The following is a 20,792-nucleotide window of genomic DNA, read 5'->3' as shown; positions in this document are numbered from 1 at the left end:
ATAGAAACAGAAATAGAAAAATATCCCATTCTTATGCTATTACTAGCATATTATTTAGCAACTTATTAGCTATTATCAACAATGTAAAAAGCTAAGAATAAGTTTAGCAAGAGGAGTAAAGAATATTTAAAGACTTTACTCATCAATTTAAGAGCCAAACAAATACAAACAGCCTATGTTTCTCAATGGGAAGATTTAATGCATTACAAAATGTCAGCCCTTTCCAAAAGGACTTATGAATGTAATGCATCTCAATCAGACTTCAAATTTGATTTGTTTTAGACCTCAGAAAAATGGCTCCAAAATTCATATGGAAGAATGACTATGAGGGAAATTTTGAAAACACAGCTGTAAAGAGGATCTGCCCTATAGATATTCAAAACTTTATGAAGCTAAATTACAAGCTATTCAAATAACATGACTCTAGCACAACAACCATGCAAATAAATAAAACAAAAAAGAGGTCAAACGGAGGCCCAAATGGGAATTTGTCAGTGCAGAAAAGACTGTTTATTCATTAAACAATGTTGAGACAGCTGGCTATGTAGTTAGATGAAACTACAGGCAAATCCTACTTCCAATCATACACAAAAATAATTCTTGATGAATTAAAGATAAAAATGTAAAATGTGTATATATTTAATTGTTCCATTTTATTATTGTTGTCATTAATCTTTTCCTGTGCCTAATTTATAAATTAAACTTTATCATAGGTATGTATGTACAGGAAAAAACATAGTATATATGGGGTTCAGTACTATCCACGGTTTCAGGCATCCACTGGGGGTCTTGGAAGGTATCCCTGCTGATAAGGCAGGATTACTATAAATGCATATCGCTAAGTGAAAGAAGCCATTTTGAAAAGGCTATGAGGTGTGGTAAAAAAATACAGTGAATGTTTAAATTTTTAAACGTTATTACAGTAGAAGACACATTGCCATTAATCCCCCTCAAAGTGCTCCCCCCTTGCTTCGAACACACTTATGCCATTGTTCTTGCTGCTTTCTGAAGCAGTTCTGGAAGTCTTCTTTTTGGGAATGTCTTTAGTTGTGCTGTCGTGGCTGCCTTGATGTCCTGAATCAATTCAAAACATTTATCTTTCATGGTCATTTTGACTTTGGGGAAGAGCCAGAAGTCGCACAGTGCCAGATCCAGTGAATAAGGTGGATGGGGACACACTGTGATGTTTTTATTTGACAGAAATTGCCATATACCAGAAGCAATGTTTGACACAGAGCATTGTCATGATGGACAATGATTAATGGCACACTTTAAAACACATCTTCTCTCAACCGTAGCTCACACCTGACTGACTGGTCACACACTGTTATTAAGGTTCAATACGCCACTTCCTGTATTGAAGATCCCTGCCTTTCCCTTGGATGGAATTCGGCAGCAGCATTCACCATATTTTGTGATCATACTTCATATATACTATATGATTCCAACCAAATGACTGAACTTTCTTAAAATAAGGTTGAAACAAATGCTCATAAAGGGTATTAAGGCTGGGACCCAGGCAGAAAGGTGTAGAAGACTCTACCACCCTGAAACAATCTCAGTCCAGAAACAACAAACCTCACACTAAAGGGGCATTCAGTAAACTATGGCACACAGCCAAACCCAGCCCACTGCCCATTTTGTATTTTAGTTAAAAAACAAATCAAAATAATATTTCATGATGTGAAAATTACATGAAGCTCACATTTCAGTGTCCATAATACAGTTTTACTGGAACACAGCACTCTCTTTTGTTTACTTGTTGCCTGTGGCCACTTCTGCATTGCAACAACACAGCTGAGCAGTGTGACAGAGACACATGGGCTGCAAAGCTAAGATATTTGCTATCTGGCCCTTACAGAAAAAGCGTGCTGGCCCCCGCACCAAAATTCTCTCTGCCTAAGTCAGACCTTCTTGTTTTGGCAACTATGGAACCGCCCAGCCTTCAGAGCTTCCTGCCCAAGAGACGCTAACCTAGGGTCTGCCCGTAGCCATGTGTCTGCAGCCCGAGATAGGTCTTTTCCATGAGAGGCCTGTGGGGAAATGGGGCAACACAACTGTAATGAAAAACAAACTGGCCGCCTCCACCAATCAATCATCAGAGATCACCACTTGAAATTACCGTGTCAAACATCATTGTGTATATAAGAAAAACCAAGCACATGAGAAAAACCAAGAGAAACAACTGAAAAACTGGCTGAAAAAGAAATGATGTACATAACTGTATCCTTTAAACAAAAAAAGAACAGTTGGAAAATATGAAAGAGTTCCTGGAAATTAAAAATGTTTCTATAAAGCAGACAATCAACAGACACTCTCTAAAGTATACAGATCAAAAAAAAAAGAATCTATTAATCAAATTTAAAAATTGATAAATTGATAGCCACCAGGAAAACTAAAATCAGAAATGATTGAAAAGTGGTTGCCTCTGGGAAAAGAACCTGAGAAAAGTCAGGAGTGCAGTGTTTTCACTTCTCACAAAGTATCTGTTAGTTCCGTTTGTCCTTTTATATAAAAGTGTTTCACTATCAAAACCAATGATAACCATAACTCATTCCAAACCTTCTCTGTCCCCCGGCCCCGCTCCGCTCCAGTCCTACTGACCCTCCCTTTCCTGGTTCCTGGAGTCCCTGAGTCTCTCACACGACCTGGTCTGTTATCCTGCATCTGTCTGGGACCCTGGGCTGGAGCCCAGCTAGGACTTTGAGACTCACTCACACACCCGGCAGCCTCATGCTCTCAACAGGCCATTTCAAAGCACCACCCCCATCCCCAGACACAGTGCACATCCCTTCTCTCTCATGGATTCTCATGTAAAGTCTAGGCAGAGCAGTGACCCCAAGGCTGACACAGGAGGGGTACAAGGATGCAGTTCCCGCTAGCCAACTTCCCGCCCAAACTGAGAAGGAAGGTCATAGTCTGAGGTCGCTGAAAACCAGGGTACACTCTTCATGGAGGCCAGAGGAGGGGTGATCTGTAGGGAGTGAGGTGGAGCCTCCTGGAGCCCTGCTTGGGGACCCCTCTCTGCGTACTACGTTCATGTGAAAGGCACCTGTCACTTCCAGCAGACCTGAGCCAGAGATGAGCACACACCTCATCTGAGGCATCGGAGGTGCTGCTACTTGTCTAGGGCATCTGGAAACGTGAAGTTATCAACAGTTATCCAGGAAAAGATCCATATAGGAGGTTGGGTTCTGCCTATGTGTGGCCCAGGCAGAACCCTGGATTTGCAGAGGGGACAATAGACTCAGACACTCCCTTCTCGTAGGCTCAGTCTATACTTGTATAAAATAAGGATGATAATGCGAAGACTGCTTGGCTGCTGTTGAGAATCAAATTAGAAAATGGACAGGATTGCTTTTTAACTATGAACACCAACAATGTGTGAAATACTAATCAAGTTAATCAAGGTTTAACACTGTTTGCACATGGTGGTGACTAAAAGGTGCAATTCCCCGTGCACAACCGCCAGGGGGCCCGCATCGACTCCAATGTGGAAATCACAGCACCGAGCGTAGCAACTGCCACCCCTTGGTGCAAACCGCCTCCAGTGGGCACTGCGCAGCAAGAAGTCACGGACATGTCATCTGTGATCAGTCAGACTCCGGTGTCAAGCGTGACCTGGCACGGCGACTGAGCCTCTGCAGCTCCGATTTCTCACCTGTGTAATGGCGCTCCCATGCCTCCTCAGAAGTTGCCTGCGAAGGTTAAATGAGACTGAGGGTACTACTCGTCCTGGCCCCTCCAGACGCTCACCTCATGCAGATCCCAGGCACGCACGGTGCCATCTGACGACACAGTGCACACCATGGACTTCTCCTGCCCGTCAAAGCGGCACTCGTTGGTGGAGATGTAGGCCAGCTCGTCTATCTCTCCTGGAAGAACAAAACTTGCCTTGAATGCACTTGGATGCCTGGAACTTGCACACTCCACCTGGTAAAGGGCAGGTGAGACAATGTTCCTCTTCCTCTCTCAGCAGCAGAACAGATACAGATTTGGGCACAGTGGCAGATATAACAGTTAGGGCTTTAGACTTGCAACTTGGGTTTCATGCCCAGGACCGCCCACAACCTACCAGCCACATAACCATGAAACAGATATAATGATGCCTTCCTCACAGGGTTATAATGATGAGTAAATGACAACACAGACATAGAACCCACGTGGTATGTACCTGTCAAGTGGCATTTTCCAGTTTGTTGGCTGAAACACAAAACCCCATGAGACTCAACCAGGGAGACTGAGTGCTAGGAAAGAGCCCAGCTACCACACTCCCCACCCCATACCTTTGTGCCCGGCAATGGCTTTGCAGACGAAGTCCTTCTCTGGCCGCCCAGATTCCATTCGGAACTCCAGCTCAGATCGGCAGAGATAGTACTCTTTCCATGTTTGTGTGCCCAGGGTTATCTGGGAGTCTTTATAGGAGGACCAGCGTCTCAGACACAGCTGCCTGAAAAACAGACACAGTCCCAAACAGGACAGAGCAGTCGTTAGAACATATTGTGGTGTCACTAGGCCTGGCTTTGGTTCCTGGCCTCACCACCTATGTATTAGGTTGGATACCTCACTTTGCCTACATAGGCCTGTTTCCTCGCGGTTAAATGGGGGAAATAACGATGACACCCGAATGCTCACCATGTCAGGTGTAAGTGCTTTTTGTGTATCCAGTCAATCTGCGTAACAACCCTGTGAGATCCTGATCCCCTTTCTACACATGAGGACAGAGAGGCAGAGAGAGACAAACAACTCACACAAGATTATGCAGCCTTGGTCATGTAACTGGAATCCAGGGGGGGTCTGCAATTTTTGAAGTACCCAACTCTTATTGCTAAACTATATTTCTCCCTTCATTTCTGTCTTTCATATATTTTGTTGCTGTTATTAGGTGCATGTGTTTATAATTTTTAGATCTTGATGGATTAACCAGTTTGTTATAAAATATCCTTCTTTGTCTCTAGTAACACTTTTTGTCTTAAAGTCTATTTTGTCTAATATTAGCTCGGCCATTCCAGCTCTCTTTTGGTTACTGTTTACATGGTATATTTGTTTCTGTTCTTTTATTTTCAACCTGAGCCTTTGAATCTAAAGTGTGTCTATTGTAGACAGCATAAAGTTGGGTATTTTTAATCCCCACTGCCAACCTCTGCTTTATTGGAGAGTTTAATCTATATACATTCTATGTAACTACTGATAAGGTAGGATTTACATATGTCACTTTGCTACTTTCTATATTTCTATGCGTTTTTCCTTCTCTTCCTCTATCATTGCATTCTTTTGTATTAAATATTTTCTAGTGTCCTAACTTGAATCCCTTGTCGTTTCTCACACCATTTTTTTCTTGAGTCCTTAATGGTAGCCTTGGGGATTACTATTAAAATCTTAACTCATGACAATCTAGTTTTGATTAATATTTAATTTAAATAGTATTCAAAAACTGCTCGTATATAGCTCCATTTCATGCCCCCTCACTCATGTTGTCATTGTCAGATTACATCTTTAAACATTATGTACCCAACAGAGATTTATATAGTTATTGCTTTATGCAGTTGTCTTTTTAACTCACATAGGAGAAAAGGAGTTACAAAAAATATATTTTATACTGCCTTTCATATATGCCTATGTAGTCACTTTACAGTGCTATTTCTTCATGTGGATTCAAGTTCCTTTCTAGTGTCCTCGATCTTAAAGACACCTTTTAGTATTTCTTGCAAGGCAAGTCTACCAACAACAAATTCTCTGAGCTTTTATCAATCTGGGAATGCCTTAATTTTCTCCCTCATTTTGCTAGATACAGAATTCTGGGTGACAGTCTTTTTCTTCCAATAAGTCATCCCACTACCTTCTGGGCTCCAGGGGTTTTTTTGGTTTTTTTTTAATGAGAAATCAACTGTTAATCTCATTGATGGAGGGTGGGGGGCTTGTACATGATGAATTGTTCTCTCTTGATGCTTTCAAGTTTCTCTGATTTTGAATTTCAAGTTTGATTATGTGTCTCAATGTGAAACTGAGTGTATATTACTTGCAGTTCATTGAGTATTTGGATGTGTAAATTAACACTTTGCATCAAATATGGGAAGTTTTGTGCCTTTACTTCTTTAAGTGCTTTCTCCTCTCATTCTGGGACTCGTATTATGCACTATTGGCATGGTTGATGGTGTCCCACAGGTCTCTTAGGCACTATTCCTTTTTCTTCATCTTTATATTCATTCTGTTTCTCAGACTGGATAATTTCAATTGACCTAACTCCAAATTCACTGATTCACTCAAATCTGCTCTTGAATTTTTTTTTAAAGATTTTTATTGGGGAATTGGGGAGGGGAACAGTGTTGGGAAATTGGGGAAGGGAAACATTGTGTTTTGCCAGGACCCATCAGCTCCAAGTCAAGTTGTTGTCCTTCAATCTTAGTTGTGGTGGGCGCAAGCTCAGCTCCAAGTCCAGTCACCGCTTTCAATCTAGTTGCAGGGGGTGCAGCCCACCATCCCATGCAGGAGTCGAACCAGCAACCCTGTTGCACACTGAGCCATCCGGCCACCCATTGGCAGCTTGCGGCTGCTCAGCTCAAGGTGCCATGTTCAATCTTAGTTGGGAGGGGACAGGACGCAGCCCACCATCCAATGAGGGAGTTGAACCAGCAACTTTGTTGTTAAGAGCACGTGCTCTCACCAGCTCAGCGGCAGCTCCGCTTGGGCACAGCTCACTGGCCCATATGGGAATCGAACCGGCAACCCTGTTGCTCAGAACTCACACTCTAACGAACTGAGCCATTGGCCGGTCCTGCTCTTGAATTTTTAATTTGATATTGTACTTTTCTACTCCACAATTTCTATTTAGTTATTTTTCATAATTTCTCTTGATTGATATTCTCTATTGAATGAGACATTGTCCCTCTACTTTCCTTTAGTTCTTTTCACATGGTTTCCTCTAGTTCTTTGGACAGTTGACTCTTGAACAACATGGGTTTGAACTGCACGGGTCCACTTATAAGTGGATTTTTTTCAATAAATATATACAGTACTGTAAATGTATTTTCCCTTCCTTATGATTTTCTTTTCTCTAGCTTACTTCATTGTAAGAATACAGTATATAATACATGTAATATGCAAAATATGTTAATCGACTGTTTTATGTTATCAGTAAGGCTTCTGGTCAACAGTAGCCTATTAGCAGTTAAGTTTGTTGGGAGTCAGGAGTTATATATGGATTTTCAACTGTGTGTGTGTGTGTAGGGGTGGGGTGGGGTGGGGGGGGTTGTTCAAGAGTCAACTGTACTTAAAACAGCTGATTTAATGTCTTTGTCTAGTTAGGGCCAATGTCTGGGCTTCCTTGGAGACAGTTTCTATTGTTTGTTTTGTTTCCTGCATTATTAGTCATACTTTATTTCTTGGTATGACTTGTAACTTTTGTTGAAAACTGAACATTTTAAATAACATAATGTGGAACTCTGGAAATCTGATCCCCCTACCCCATGTTTGTTGTTTTTCTGTTTATTGTTTAGTGACATTTCTAAACCAATGCTAAAGTCTGTATTCTATTATGTCTGGCCACTTAAGTCTCTGCTGTTAAATTAGTGTTAATAACTGAACACAGATTTCCTAAACATCTAGAACCACTAAGTTTCTCAGTCCATTGCCAAAGGCTCTGTGCATGTTAGGACACACATTCAACACTCAGCCGGGCAGTTGACTACTCTGCCTTAGCTTTCACTTCCTGCATGCACAGATTCTCACGGTCAGTCAGAGGTGAGAGTTTAGAGTCCTCTTAGGTCTTTCCTGAGTTTGCACAAAGCGCTGCATGGGCGCATGGCCTTCTAGATTTCTAGGAATATATCGGAGCTTTCAAAACCCCTAAGGATATCAGATTCCCAGCTTTTTAAGTTTTTTGGTTAGCTTATTATTTCTGTAACTGCCATCTATCAGCTCTGAAAGCCACAAAATTAACCAACTGTAATTATTTTAACAAATGTCCCAAGGTAAAGACTTTTCACACTGGGTGAGTGCCAAGTCAGGCAAAGTGAAGAGAACCAGCACGTGGGTCTTACCAGACAGATCGAATAATGACGATTCTCCGGTAGTGATGCTTCAAGGACTCTAATCTCATTCTTCCCCCTCAGTGGCTATCAGGCTCCTGGTTTCACTGTGATTGTGAGCTGTAGATATTCAAGGCTAACACACAGCTGGAGGGGGGTTATGGGAATGGGGCAAGTAAAAGCCTGCTGTTTTTACTGAGCTTAAGCCATTTTTTGTTTAATACACACTTCCCAGACTACTGCAAGTCTCTGGTTCATTTCCAGAGTTCTATAAAAGTTCATTTTGATAGTTTCTGTTTCCTCATTATTTTTATGGAGAAAAGTTTCAGAGGTCATTAATCCATTTTCCAAGAGTCTGCATTCTTAACTTGTGACTACTGTCAATTCTATGATAGCACCTCTCTCATAAGATTGTTGAGGACAAAATGTCAGCTTGTGCACACTACAAAGAAGACTGAATCCCCACCTACTCTGTAGGCACGAATGTGAGACATGGCTCTTGCCCTGGGGGCACGCTGAGCTAATGGTTAGCAGGAGGATAAGCAAAACTAAAATTGAGGGGAGAAATGCTAAGTTTCAGAAGGGGTAGCTTATGGTGCCACGAGAGCTGAGCATGGAGGATCAGGGAGGCTTTATGGACAGAGGCTTTCAGTGTTTTCAGCCACCAGAGCTGATGTGGCATCGCAGGGCTTGAATCTCACAGGGGAGAACAAGGTCAGGTGGGAAATAACTGGCTAACAGCCCATGGCCCAAACAAACACAAGAGTCTCTACCCACCATAGCCTGCACACTCAATGACCACGTACATGCCAAGCTGAGTGCTAGGCACCAGGGACCTTCTAACACACTGTGAAGGGTACAGTGCCTGTGTTGGATAAAGGTTGTCCTGAGCTTGCTAAATTCTGGTCCCTGTACCAGAAGTAGCATACCGACAGCTTGTGGGCAGAATGGGATCCCAAATTATATGTTTGGCCTACACAGATATGACCCACACAAACTAGCTGCCAACGTTTAAAAATCAGATTTCACATAAAAATCAGGTAAAAGCATAAGGTCTAGCTCTACTGACCCCAAATTCCCACCTGGCAAAATCTGTCTGGAGCCATGGAGTTGCACCCTTTACACAAGAATGAGCTCTGAAGCTCCACCATGGTCTTCACCATCCCTTTTCTCTTTTAGGCTCAGAGACTGTGTCAGCTGCCTCATAGCATCATTCTTATGTTACTGATTTTCTGTTGGTTGAAATAAGAGAAGGGCCGGCCGAGTGGCGCGTTGGTTAAGAGCTAGCTTGGGACGCCAGCTCTGAGCAGCAGGGCCCCAGTTCGGATCCCACATGGGGGCCCGTGACACTGCCCTCTACAGCTAAGATGGTGAACAACAGCTCAACCTGGAGCTGGGCTGCCGTGAGTCGCCGGCTTAGGCTGCAGCCCCTGCTGCAGTGAGCTGCCATGAGCTACCGTGTGTGGCTGGCAGCCAGCGTGAGTGGCCAGCAGCCAGTGTGAGCTGCCAAGAGCCGCCGTGAGCGGCAGTCCAGAGGCCAGCGACCAATCTGCCTTACCCAGGAAGAGCGCAATGATCATAACAACATGGGCCAGTGAAGCAACGTCCTCCACAACTAGACTGAAGAACAAAACAGCAATTTGTCTACCTGTCTGTTCCCCTTCCCCATTCCCCAACGCTGTTCCCCTCCCCCAATTCCCCAATAAAATCTTTAAAACAAAACCAAAAAAAAACAAAAGCAAATATTTGCAATTTACTTCTAACCAAAAAGCTAACACTTAGTGTGCTGAAGAAATGGCGTAATTTAAAAGGTCATGAAGCATTTAAATAAGCCACTTGTAGCATTTTCAATTAAAATTGCAGAGTACAGATTTAAAATATATGACCAGTTAACCATGTTCATTTACTGTGTCCATAAGAATTTCTATGGGCCTGGAGAGGTTTGGGACTGGTACCATGATAGGCACATCAGAAATGATTAGCGCATGTGACGATGCTCCTGGAATGCTGTTGTCCCGGAAACATAAACCCAGCGTTTTTATAAGGAATAAATTTATGTTTAAAAAGTATAGGACCAAACACTATGAAATAGTAATGAACCAAAAACCCACCCTTGACTTGGCTTGGCTTGCAGACCGCTGAACAATCTGCTTGAGGAACCTGGAGGCACAACATATTGGGTTGTTGGAAAAGTTATGACGTATTTTTTGTTTTTCGTTGCAAAAATGCATCATGACTTTTCCGACAATCCAATAGTAATGTATGACATACACGTGGTGGTTAGGTGATAAGCTACTGAGTTTTTGTTTTTGTTTTTTAACTGCTTACAGAAATCTACTTACTCGTGTCACTCAAATGGAAATTCCTACTCCAGTTTATCAGCAAAGATGAGAACAAAGACTAGGGTATAGAGTTGGCATCCTACCCATTTTAGCAGGTGCACGTTGCTCTGCAAGGGCTTCCACAAATAGTTATGCCAATGCAAAACTCAATTCATTTATTACTAGTGACACGACGATGTCTTTGAGAGTCACATTTGGCAAGACATAACCTTGTCCACTTACCTACAGATAAATCAATCTCCGTAACTAAATGTTTTATCTAGAGTATATTCCCCCAAATTTCTGAGTTACAGACTGAAATCCAATAAAAGTTCTCTTACTTCCAAAGTGACTAAAGAGATTGACATTTTTCTAATTAATATTAGCAATAAAAAGTAAAAGAAAAGCAACAAATGCAACAATGCTGTATGATACTGAAAACAAAATATGGCAAGACTGGCATTCCACAATTCTAAAATACCTTAATGTAGTTATCCTAAAAATAAAAACCATCAAGCAAAGATTCCCTCCATGTCTGGAAGAACCTTCATGTGTGAACAGCTGTTTTCCATCATGAGTGACTAAAACTAAGTATAGCTCCTAGCTGACAGTCAAAGCTAGTCTGTCCTATATTCCAAAAGAGGCAGAAGATCTGACACATCTTGGGGCAAAGGAAAAGATGTCAGGTTCCAAAGGAAAAATGAATAGGAAAGAAAAATTCAATGATTTAATGATTAAAGTATTTATTTTCAACTTTAATTTTTTGAGTTTTATTTTTTAAGTTCTGATATCATACATGCTTATATAGCTAGGTTGTTACACCAGAATTGAATTCAAATAAAAGCGGTTTACTTGTTTGTTGATTTGTCTTCCGTCAGCCAGTGGCGTTCATTTGCTGTACATTTCTGCCCCTAAGCTTGGTACCTCTGCCTTATATCAACCTCCCACTCGATAAATAAAATCTCTTTTGTTTCAATATACTATTTAAAAAAAAAAAAAACAGTCTTACACTCCCAACCAGGGAGCAGTTTCTTGCTGGTAGAGGCTGTGGATTGACCCCTCTCGTGTACTCAACAGAGCCAGCAACGTAGTGCATGCTCAAGATACTTATCCAGTGCACCCATCTCTCCTTTGCAGGCCACTCCTCTGACCGCATCTGGCTCTTCCTTTACTCACCTCCATAATTCCTTGGTCCTCGCAACCTCATTCCAAACCTGGAACAAGACGGGAGAGAAAAGTGTCAACACGCAGTCAGCACCTAGCTTGCCAGGCCCTGTGGAGGGGACAGGGAGCTAAATCAGACCCAGCGCCTACATTCAAGAAAGCTTACCCTGGAGAATCAGAGACATATCCACACAAAAATCACCAAATAATGAGTGAGGAAGGAGAGAATGACCAACTTAATGGGGCCCCTTGGCTGATTGCAGATCAAGTCCCAAAGGATGGGTCATTGTACCCTAAAAGAATGGCTGAAGCGTTCCAGGGACAGACAGAACCGCCTCAGCAGTTTCAGAAAGGTGAGAAAGACAGTGAGTGATTTGCCTTAGTTAGAACATAAGGTTCTGGAAAAGGAGCTGGAGACTGGCTTACACCAATTCCCAGAAGTCTGTAATAGGAAAAACAGTGAAAACCTCCTTGAGAATTGTGAATGGAGGAGTGGTGGGTCAAACTGTGTTTTAGGAACATCACTCTGGCTGCTGTGAGAAGGAAGGACTGGAAATGAGGGCAGAGCAACAGGCCCCATAAGAAGGCTGCTGCAATGGAGTAGATTAAGTCCTAGAGATGCCAAGATGGTGGAATGGGACAGCTGCCAAGGGGAGGGCACTATGCCAGCCCTGCTCTACAAACTGCCTTCTAAAGTATTTGGAAGAGATGCAGGTGGTCCCTGGAAGGCCCCTACCTGCAACCTAGAACATCTGGTCTCTCCACCTGGGCGACTCTGGATTCTGGAGCCTACACAGATTTAATGGGAACCACCCTGGAGCTTTCTGCGGCCCAGCCCCTCTGAGGGTCCCATCCCAGAAATGTGGGTTTCCAGGCCCTGGCAGACGAAAGGACCATCCTCTCGAAGCCCAGGCTCCCACTTCCACAGCCCTCGTTCAACTTCTAGATCAAAGTTTCTCATCCCGTAAGAAGTCTTTTTGGCTGATATGAACGTAAGGTTTCTGAATGACATTTTGCAAAGTCAAACCAGGCAAGGAAATTTATTTCCTTTTACTATGGTTCCCAGTTCAAAACCCAACTGAAATCTTGATTTACCACATATAGAATTATAGTATGTAATATAACCTGCAAAATAGATGCTATCCACCTTTAAGGATCCCTCTGTTAGATCCTGGCCTTAATCATACATGGTATGATTAACTGACTTCATTTTACCCTAACAGGGAAACTAAGACCTGGAGAAGTTGGTGCTATCAAAGGCTATCAGGCACCTCCCTTTCAAATTCTCTATGCTACCCCTAACCTGCTGCTGTGAAAATCAAGGCTCCAATTCCAGCCCTGTTCTGGACTACCTGGGTGACCTTGGACAATGCATTCACTGATACCTTGCTTACTGTTAAAAATGTGGATGAAAACCCAGTATTTTACTTGACACATTTAAAAATTATAATTACAGAATTCAGGTAAGGATCTGTTTATTAATCTTTTCATAAAATGATGTAACGAAGTATTTTGAAAGTAAAGAAATTCATTTAATCAACAAATATTTACTGAAATTACACTAAATGACAAGCCATACACAGGGTGCTAAAGACATAGTGATGTAAAAGACTACATCCCTGTTCTTACGACTGAGTCTAGGAAAAGCAGACATTTAAAAAATGCACCCTACAAACAACCGTTTAGTTACAGTAGCGCTGAGTTATAGGAAAAACGAGCTCAGTGTAACAAGGGATGATGCGCAGATGAGACTTACTGACTCAATGGGCACTTAGCACAGCAGGACGAAGATGCCATCCATTGGGAAGGGATAGCCCTGAGTCCGGGGGAGGAGGTCGCCACTCAAGGGGGAGACTCGGGGGCGCGACTTTCCTGGGAAGAGCCCGCGAAATTCCAGAATATTCCAGAAGTGGGAGGAGAAAGAAAACCGATCTCAGGGGTGAACCCTGATGGCAGGACGCGTTCATCTTGATCCCAGGGCCTGGGGCAGGCCAAGCGCGCGGGTGCTCCGGACTCAGGGTGTCAGGGGGCTTTCAGAGCGACCCCTCCAGAGGCCACCGAGGTCATCATCCCGAGGGCCACGAGCGCCCTCTGCTGATCACCGATTCAGGGCCGCCGAACACACCCTCCCAGACGGTGAAACAGACCCAGAGCAGAAGGGCCGGCTTTGGACACCCAGTGATAATTAACCTAGCCTTGCCTCTCTCCCGGGCGCGCTACCTTGTCCACTTGGGCGGCGCTGAGCAGGTCTTGGGCCTCGAGGAAGGAGAAGACGTGCAACAGCTCGTGCAGACCCAGCTGTGGCTCCATCACGTCCACCGCCCCAGCCCCGCCACACCTTCGCCGCGGTTCCGCCCCGCAGACCAAAACCCAGCCCGCTGCGCTTCCGCCCCGCGAGCCAATCCCTGCCCAACCCTCCGTACTTCCGCCCCGCAGACCAATCCCCACCCAGCCGCCGCGCTTCCGCCCCGCAGGCAAAGCCCGCCCAGCCTGCCGCAATCCCCGCCCAGCCCGCCGCGCATCTGCCCCCTCTGATAGCTCACCAACCCTGCTTCTCCGTGGACTTTGGTTTGCTTCTGACTTTACCCTTGGACCTCGCTTTTGCCCTGACCCTTGTCCTGACAAAGCCCATCCCCTCATGTTGACATTCACTGTAGCCCTGATCTTCACCCTTGCAGGGGCACCTCCCGTGCTCTTGTGGTGGCGCTGGCCTTGCCCCTTGACCTCATCCTTGCCAAATATATGTGCCTTCGACTTGGACCCCTCACCAAGTTCCTGCCTGGCCTTCATCCTGACCTTGGTCCTGCTACTTGCCCTTATCCTAACCCTCTACTCAGCCTCGCCGTGATGCTAGATCACCCTAGTCCTTACTAGCATGTCATCCACCCCTACCTTCTTCCCACACTCACTTAACCCTGACCTTGACACTCAGCCTCATCCTGAACTTCGCTGTGGCCCTGACCCTCAGCCTTCCTCTTACCGTGGGCCTAGCCCTAACTAAACCTGGTGTCTCCCTCACCATGAACCTTAACCTGGTTCTCACCCTAGCCTTGGGCCCTGACCCTGGGCCTCACTCTGTACTGGTTCTGGCCAAGTTCAGATAAGTTAGTATAAGGGTGAGGATCATGATCAAGTTCAAGGTCAGAGTCACAGTCAGGATGAGGGTAAGGTCAGGAACACAGTGATAAGGGTCAGAGTTAGAAAGAGAGTGAGTGTCCAGATAAGGGTAAAATTCTGTATCAAATTAAGTAAGGGCCAGGATGAGAGAGAGGTCAGTATCATGGTCAGTGCCAGAATTAGGTTGAAGGTTAAAATCAGTGTAAGGGAAATTTTAGGCCAACGTTATGTACCAGATCAAGTTTAAGATCAGTGTGAGAGTCAAGATCAAAGTCAGATTGAGGATCCATTAGAGCAGGGGTCTGCAAACTGCGGCTCGTGAGACACAGGCAGCTCTTTGGGTACTATCCATCTCAAAAGTTTGCCAACCCCTGGAAGAGCCAATCCTGTCCCTCACAACTTAAAAATTATTCGAGAGCCATAAATATATTTTTACATAATCACCATTATGTGAATATCCTTTACAAATTTTATAAATGAAACTATGATAGTTTTATTTTCATTTTCAATTTTACTTCAGAGCCATATGGACGTACCCAAAGAGCCGCATGTGGCTCACGAGCCGCAGTTTGCTGACCCGTCAGCTCTTCCGTCTCAAACATTTGCTGACCCCCGCACTAGAGAATCAGAGAGAGTATAAAGGTCAGGGTGGTTATTGTCAGGTGAAGTAAGATTGAGAGTTGGACTCAGGTTGACAGTGACTGTCCAATTTTGTGTAGAAGATTCAGGGTCTAGGTCAGGGTGAGGTTGATGTTCAGGATTAGGGCCAGTTTCAGGTTCAGGGTCCAGATCAATGTGAGGATAGGGTCAGTGTAATGTTCAAGTCAATTTTCAGGTCTAAGTGAGCATGATGTTCATAGTCAAGGTCAATTGAAAGTCAAGGTGAAGTTCATTTTCTATTGCTGCTGGAAAGAGTTCAGACCTCCCGCCACTTCTCTCTCTTGAACGCACATCCACCTGGATACTCTTTCCATCTCGAGGTTTGTAGCCTTAATCACATCTGCAAAGTCTTTTTTGCTATTAAGGCAACATATTCGTAGGTCAGAATACGGACATCTTTAGGGGTGAGTATTATTCCACCTACGACACAGGGTCAGAGTTAGGTTTATAGTCAAGTTCAAGGTCAAGGATGGGTCAAGGTGTGGGCAATGACCAAGCTGAGTATAAGAATCACCATAATGTTGAAGGTCAATGGCATTGTGAACTTTGAATTCAGGGTTAGGGTCCAGGTCATGTTCAAGGTCATGATAGGATTAGGGTGAATTAATGACAACAGCCAAGTGTGAGTTCAGGTTCTGCTCAAAGGTCAGTGTTAGAATGAGGATAAAGATCAGGGTGAAATTGAGGTCTGGGTCAAGGTCAGTGTCAGGATCAGGGTCATGGTCAGGTTTGGAGTGCAGACTAGTTTCAGCTTGAGTGTATGGTGTACTTCAAGGCAAGGCTCAAGTCAAATTCAGGGTCAGGGTGGGTCAGTATGATGTTCCTTTTTAAGGTGAGGATTCAGTCTAGCGGCAGAGTGAAGTTGAGAGTGAGAATCAGATTGAGGGTAGAGTCTGATTTGTGCTAGTGTTCTGGGTCATGACCAGTGTGGCAAACTCTCATTGTCAAGGGTAAGTCAAGTTCAAGATGAGTGTGACAGCCATGTTAATGGTCAGCATCAGGATCAGGGTCATGATGAGCATAATAGTATGAATGTTATAGGGTTGGTGTTAAGGTGAAGGTGATGATGGCCAAGTTCATGGACAAGGTTAAGGTCTAGGTTGGGTCCTAGTTATGGCAAGGGTCAGGGTCAATGCTAAAATCAAGGTCATATATGGGTGGGTAAGGGTCTTGCAAAGAATTGGATGAGGGTGAGTGTACATGTCAGGGTCAGGGTGATGAGTAAGGGTCAGGTTTCGTTTAAGGCTTAAGGTGAGGGTGAAGGTCAGGATGGGGTAAGGTTTAGGGTCTTATGTGAGTGGGTTGGTTGAGGGTCAGTAGTCAAGGGTGTGGGTACAGGCTCCCATGTATATGAAGGTGACAGCTACCACAAACTGAGCTAGACTGGAGCTTACAGATGTGGCTTGAGAAACAGGCAAAAGCCAGATCCCGAAAACATCTTTAAAGACCTAACAGTCACTTTTCCCTGAAAGCAACAATTGGAATTTACGGTTTTCTATTCCCTCTAAAAGCAGTGACTGTGGCAATGTTAATCACTTCTGTCCTCAGTGCTTACAGAAGTTTATCCACATAGAGCATGAAATGAGTATTTTAAGAATAAATATTACTATGAATAAATTTCTCTAGTCTCTTTTTATCTATCCCTAAACCGACACCACTGTCTCAATTATTACAGCCTTATGATAAGTCTTGGTATCTGACAGGGTTAAGTCCTTTCATCATTTTTCTCTTCTCTTCTGTTTCTGCCACCTCCTCGTCTCAACCCTTTCATTTCCACATACATTTTACATTCACCTTATCAAATTATTAAATAAGAAAAACAAGAGCTGGATGGAATTTTATTGGGATTTACAAATGAGTTCTAGGAATGCCTGTCTCCTTATTTGCTCGGTATCTCTGTGTAAGGAGGTGGCACATCTGGTACTGGCAACCTGAGCCATTTCTGGGCCTTGACTTTTGCCACTTCACCTCCAAATGGGAGTTCCATCATATGAAGCCCTTAGGAAGCCCTCAGGACTAGGGTCGCCATGAATGCGGCCACTTTCCCAGTGACCACAAAAAGGTGAGGGCCAGATGATGCCACTTCCCTTGATAGGAACAGAAGAGAGGCAGACACCAGGCAGAACTACTTGGGATTTTTATAATAAATCTCAAAACTGAACTATTGTTTAATGTCTCTGAGAACAAAAGCAAACCAAATCTCCCTTCCCAGTTGGGTTTCCGACATGAGGACATCTTACTCTGCGCTCCACAGATGGCTCTACCAGGACCGTCCCTGACCAGAAAGACTGAGCCTGGAGAAGCAGCACTACAGTGGGCACAGCAGCGGGCTCACTGTCTCTTTCTGATGGGTAAGTCAGCAGCACACAGATGGGAGGCTGAGGGCACAGCCATGGTCTCCTTCTCTGCTGGGGAAGGACATTCTCATTGCCTGAGTGTGACAGGACCAGGTATTGAGTGAGCCCAGTGTAGCAATACGGTGGCCATGGGGAGGCCGTGGGAGGTTCCTGAAGCAGAGGAGCAAGAGGCCTGAGTGGCCCTGGGGGACAGGCTGGTGGGGCCCTGCCCATCGGCTCAGCCCTCTGGGATGAAGGGCCGAATCAGTTCCGGGTTCAACAGTGACTCCTCGAGAGGCTGGTCCACGTGGAAGTCATGGATGTGTGGAGGTCCTGGGTGGGCTTTGGGAGCCGGTCCCCCTGGGCGCTGGGGAATCGGCAGTTCTGAAGGGTGGGCAGGCAAGGGAGCTGTGAAGAAGTACTGGTGCAGGAGGGCCTGTGGGTGGCAAGGGACAGGAGAAGGAAACCATTCACCTCCCCATCCCAGCCTCGGCTTGCCTCCCTGATAGGGGGACTGAGTGCTGCTCTGCAGAGGCTCATTCCTTCATTCGCTTATCCGCTCAGCTGACTCAAATCTCCGAGTGCTTACTGTCTGAGTACTGCTCCAGGGGCTGCGGATGCAACAGTGAACAGAACCTTCCACAGAGCCAGGGTGGGGGACAGTAAACAAGGTAAAGAAGTAAGATAGTCAGTGTGTCAGATGACTAGTAGTGGAGAGGTGGCCGGCCTGAAGAGTGGTGAGAGGAGGCCCCATGGGAGGTGGCACTTGAGCAGGGATAAGAGAGGTGAAGTGGGTGAGGTCCAGGGACAGAAGTACACAGGCCCCAGGACACGGAGGGGACCCTGGGTCCCAAGACAGGTGAGCAAGGGGGACAGGAGACAGCACTGAGTGTGACACCTGTGGGCCACTAGGACCTGGGCCTGTCCTCTGAGGAGCCACAGGAGGGCCCTGCAGAGGAGGGTGTGCTGGCTTGCCTGGACGAGATCACACTCTCTGCCAGGTGGAGGAGACACTGGATGGGCAGGAGGAGCAGACTGGGAGGCAGTAGGGGTGTGGCGGTGGCTTAGACTGGGGGCAGCAGCAGGGGGCTGAGAAGTGGTCAGCTGGCCTCAGTTTGCTCTGAAAGCTCCCCGACATGGGTGCTCACCAGGTGTGTGCACAAAAACACACTGCTAGTGCCCAGGGTCAGGAGGGAAGGGTGGTATACCTGGCAGAGGCCATCGGCCCGTGGTCCTCCCCTCCTTCCCTGCCACACCCCACCCTCATGGACCCTTTTCTTCCGGCCTCTGCTCATCATCTCTCTTGGGGAAACGCTCCCATGCCTAAACCTGCCTTCCTCCAGGAAGCCGCCGACTCCCACAGCCTGGCTGCCCTGCTCAGCACAGGGTGGAGACCTCATGGGGACAAGGCTGTGTCCACTTGTTCACTGGGTCAGGGCCCAGGACAGTGCCCAGCACGGCCAATGCCGAGTAAATATTTGCTGAATGAATGAAAGGATTAAGGAGCAAGTCACCAGTAACTGGAGGTGTGCTCCTCTGTGAGGTGGGCACATACTTCTAACGGGTTACCTCTTCCCACCTGTGCCCCCTGGGGTCTGCTCAGGAGGGGCATACTGGCTCCTCATCCTCCATCACAAGTTCTAAGGGACCCCAACCTCCTGGGTCACATGGGCACGAGTGAGGAGATCAGGGCATTGGGGGTCACCATACCTGGGAGGCTGAAATACGCTGGCATGGAGGGTAGAGGAGGAACCGCCCCAGCAGGTCCAAGGCCTGGGGAGAGGCGTCGGGCAGCACCTCCCCCAGGGGCACAGGCGCCTGCTCCTTGAAGGAGATCTTGTTGTAGTCGGGCAGCTCTGTGATCTCCTGAGGACAAGGGGGCGCCTCAGGGCCAGCACTGCCTGCCACCTCCCTCTGTTGTCAGTCCTCGCTCTGTCGCCCGCCTGCTCATGCTTACTGGCTGCTCCCCCATCCATGTGCCCTGCTATCATCCCATCACTCATGTCTTTACACTCAGTCAGTCCTTCAGTCCTTCGTGTCCCTGTCCTCTCAGGCACCTGCTTCATCCCCAGCTTGGCGATAACTGCATTGTGCTAGGGGTAGGCAGGAAGGGACAGGGGACAGGACGTAGCCCTCCTGCCTCTAGCATGGTAGCGGGAGAGGAGTCCCCGAGCTGGACCAGGATGGTGGTCTGGGATTTCAGGGAGGCATGGGGTCATGAGAGAAGGTGCAGGAGAGGAGAGCCACCAGCTGTTGGGGGAAATGGAGGACACCTGCCCCTACCCTCCCCACCACGGGCCCCTGCAAACCGGCCAGACTTGAGGGCTGGGGGTGCCCAAGATGCGAAGCACACAGCAAAGCTGTTCGATGTCATTCTCCCCGGGAAAAAGTGGGGACCCATTCAACAGCTCCCCCAGGATGCAGCCCACGGCCCTGCAGATACAAAACCCAAACAGCTGTACATGGACAGAGATCTCCCCACACCAGCTCCATCACCTCACACTATGGACACGGAACTCCTCACACCATGGACAGAGATCTCCCCACACCTGCTCTATCACCTCACACTATGGACACAGAACTCCTCACACCATGGACAGAGATTTTCCCACACCAGCTCCATCACCTCACACCATGGACACGGATCACCCCACATCAGCTCCATCACTCCCCACCATGAACACAGATCTCACATCATCACCCACCTCACACTGGGGTCAAGGCACCCACAAAGAAGCCTAAAGGCTGCATAGCCAAGAATACACCCCCAAATAATCAGACTTCAAGCCTAGAACACAGAGCACATTCCTCTTTCCAAGAATCTCTCAGGCCTCACACTCTGGGACACACAGCCACCTCCTCACATTCTGGGGCAGACCTCCAGAACAGCCCCCAAATCTCAAAGTCTTAGGCATGTACAAACCATCCTATCCCAAATCAAGGCTCAGAGCCTCATATCCAGGAATCCAGGACTCTGGATAGCTCTGGGACATCGCATCCTGGATTATAATCCCCTGCATAGCAACGTAGACACCTCACGCTTCAGTCTACCACCCCCACTCTAGCCCAGAAGCTTCCCACTGGGACAACCACTCTGATCTCAACAAACCCCCACCCAGCTCAAAAATGTCAGACAGGAACACTGATCCCAAACTCCTCAGAGATAC

At 46.1% G+C, this 20,792-nt stretch overlaps 1 protein-coding gene across 3 annotated transcripts in view; it reads right to left on the bottom strand.

The window, feature by feature from the left end:
• CDK20 (cyclin dependent kinase 20) overlaps positions 1 to 20,792 on the bottom strand; it is a 40,214-nt gene that overhangs the window by 15,265 nt on the left and 4,157 nt on the right. For 2 of the 3 annotated variants that reach the window (XM_019631661.1, XM_019631662.1), the window contains 5 exons: positions 19,935 to 20,058; positions 19,336 to 19,491; positions 11,525 to 11,562; positions 4,287 to 4,450; positions 3,757 to 3,875 (listed from right to left, as the gene is read on the bottom strand). In XM_019631661.1, coding sequence (XP_019487206.1) covers positions 3,757 to 3,875; positions 4,287 to 4,450; positions 11,525 to 11,562; positions 19,336 to 19,491; positions 19,935 to 20,058 — 601 coding nt within the window. Of the gene's footprint in view, positions 1 to 3,756; positions 3,876 to 4,286; positions 4,451 to 11,524; positions 11,563 to 17,031; positions 18,062 to 19,335; positions 19,492 to 19,934; positions 20,059 to 20,792 lie in introns of those variants that run through there. The other variant, XM_019631663.1, reaches the window with a different exon arrangement.

This window comes from Hipposideros armiger, unplaced genomic scaffold (assembly GCF_001890085.2).
Source record: "Hipposideros armiger isolate ML-2016 unplaced genomic scaffold, ASM189008v1 scaffold_1031, whole genome shotgun sequence".
NCBI classification, from domain to species: Eukaryota; Metazoa; Chordata; class Mammalia; order Chiroptera; family Hipposideridae; genus Hipposideros; species Hipposideros armiger.
The sequence above is the reverse complement of the archived record's forward strand: the minus strand, read 5'-3'. Positions and strand labels throughout refer to the sequence as shown.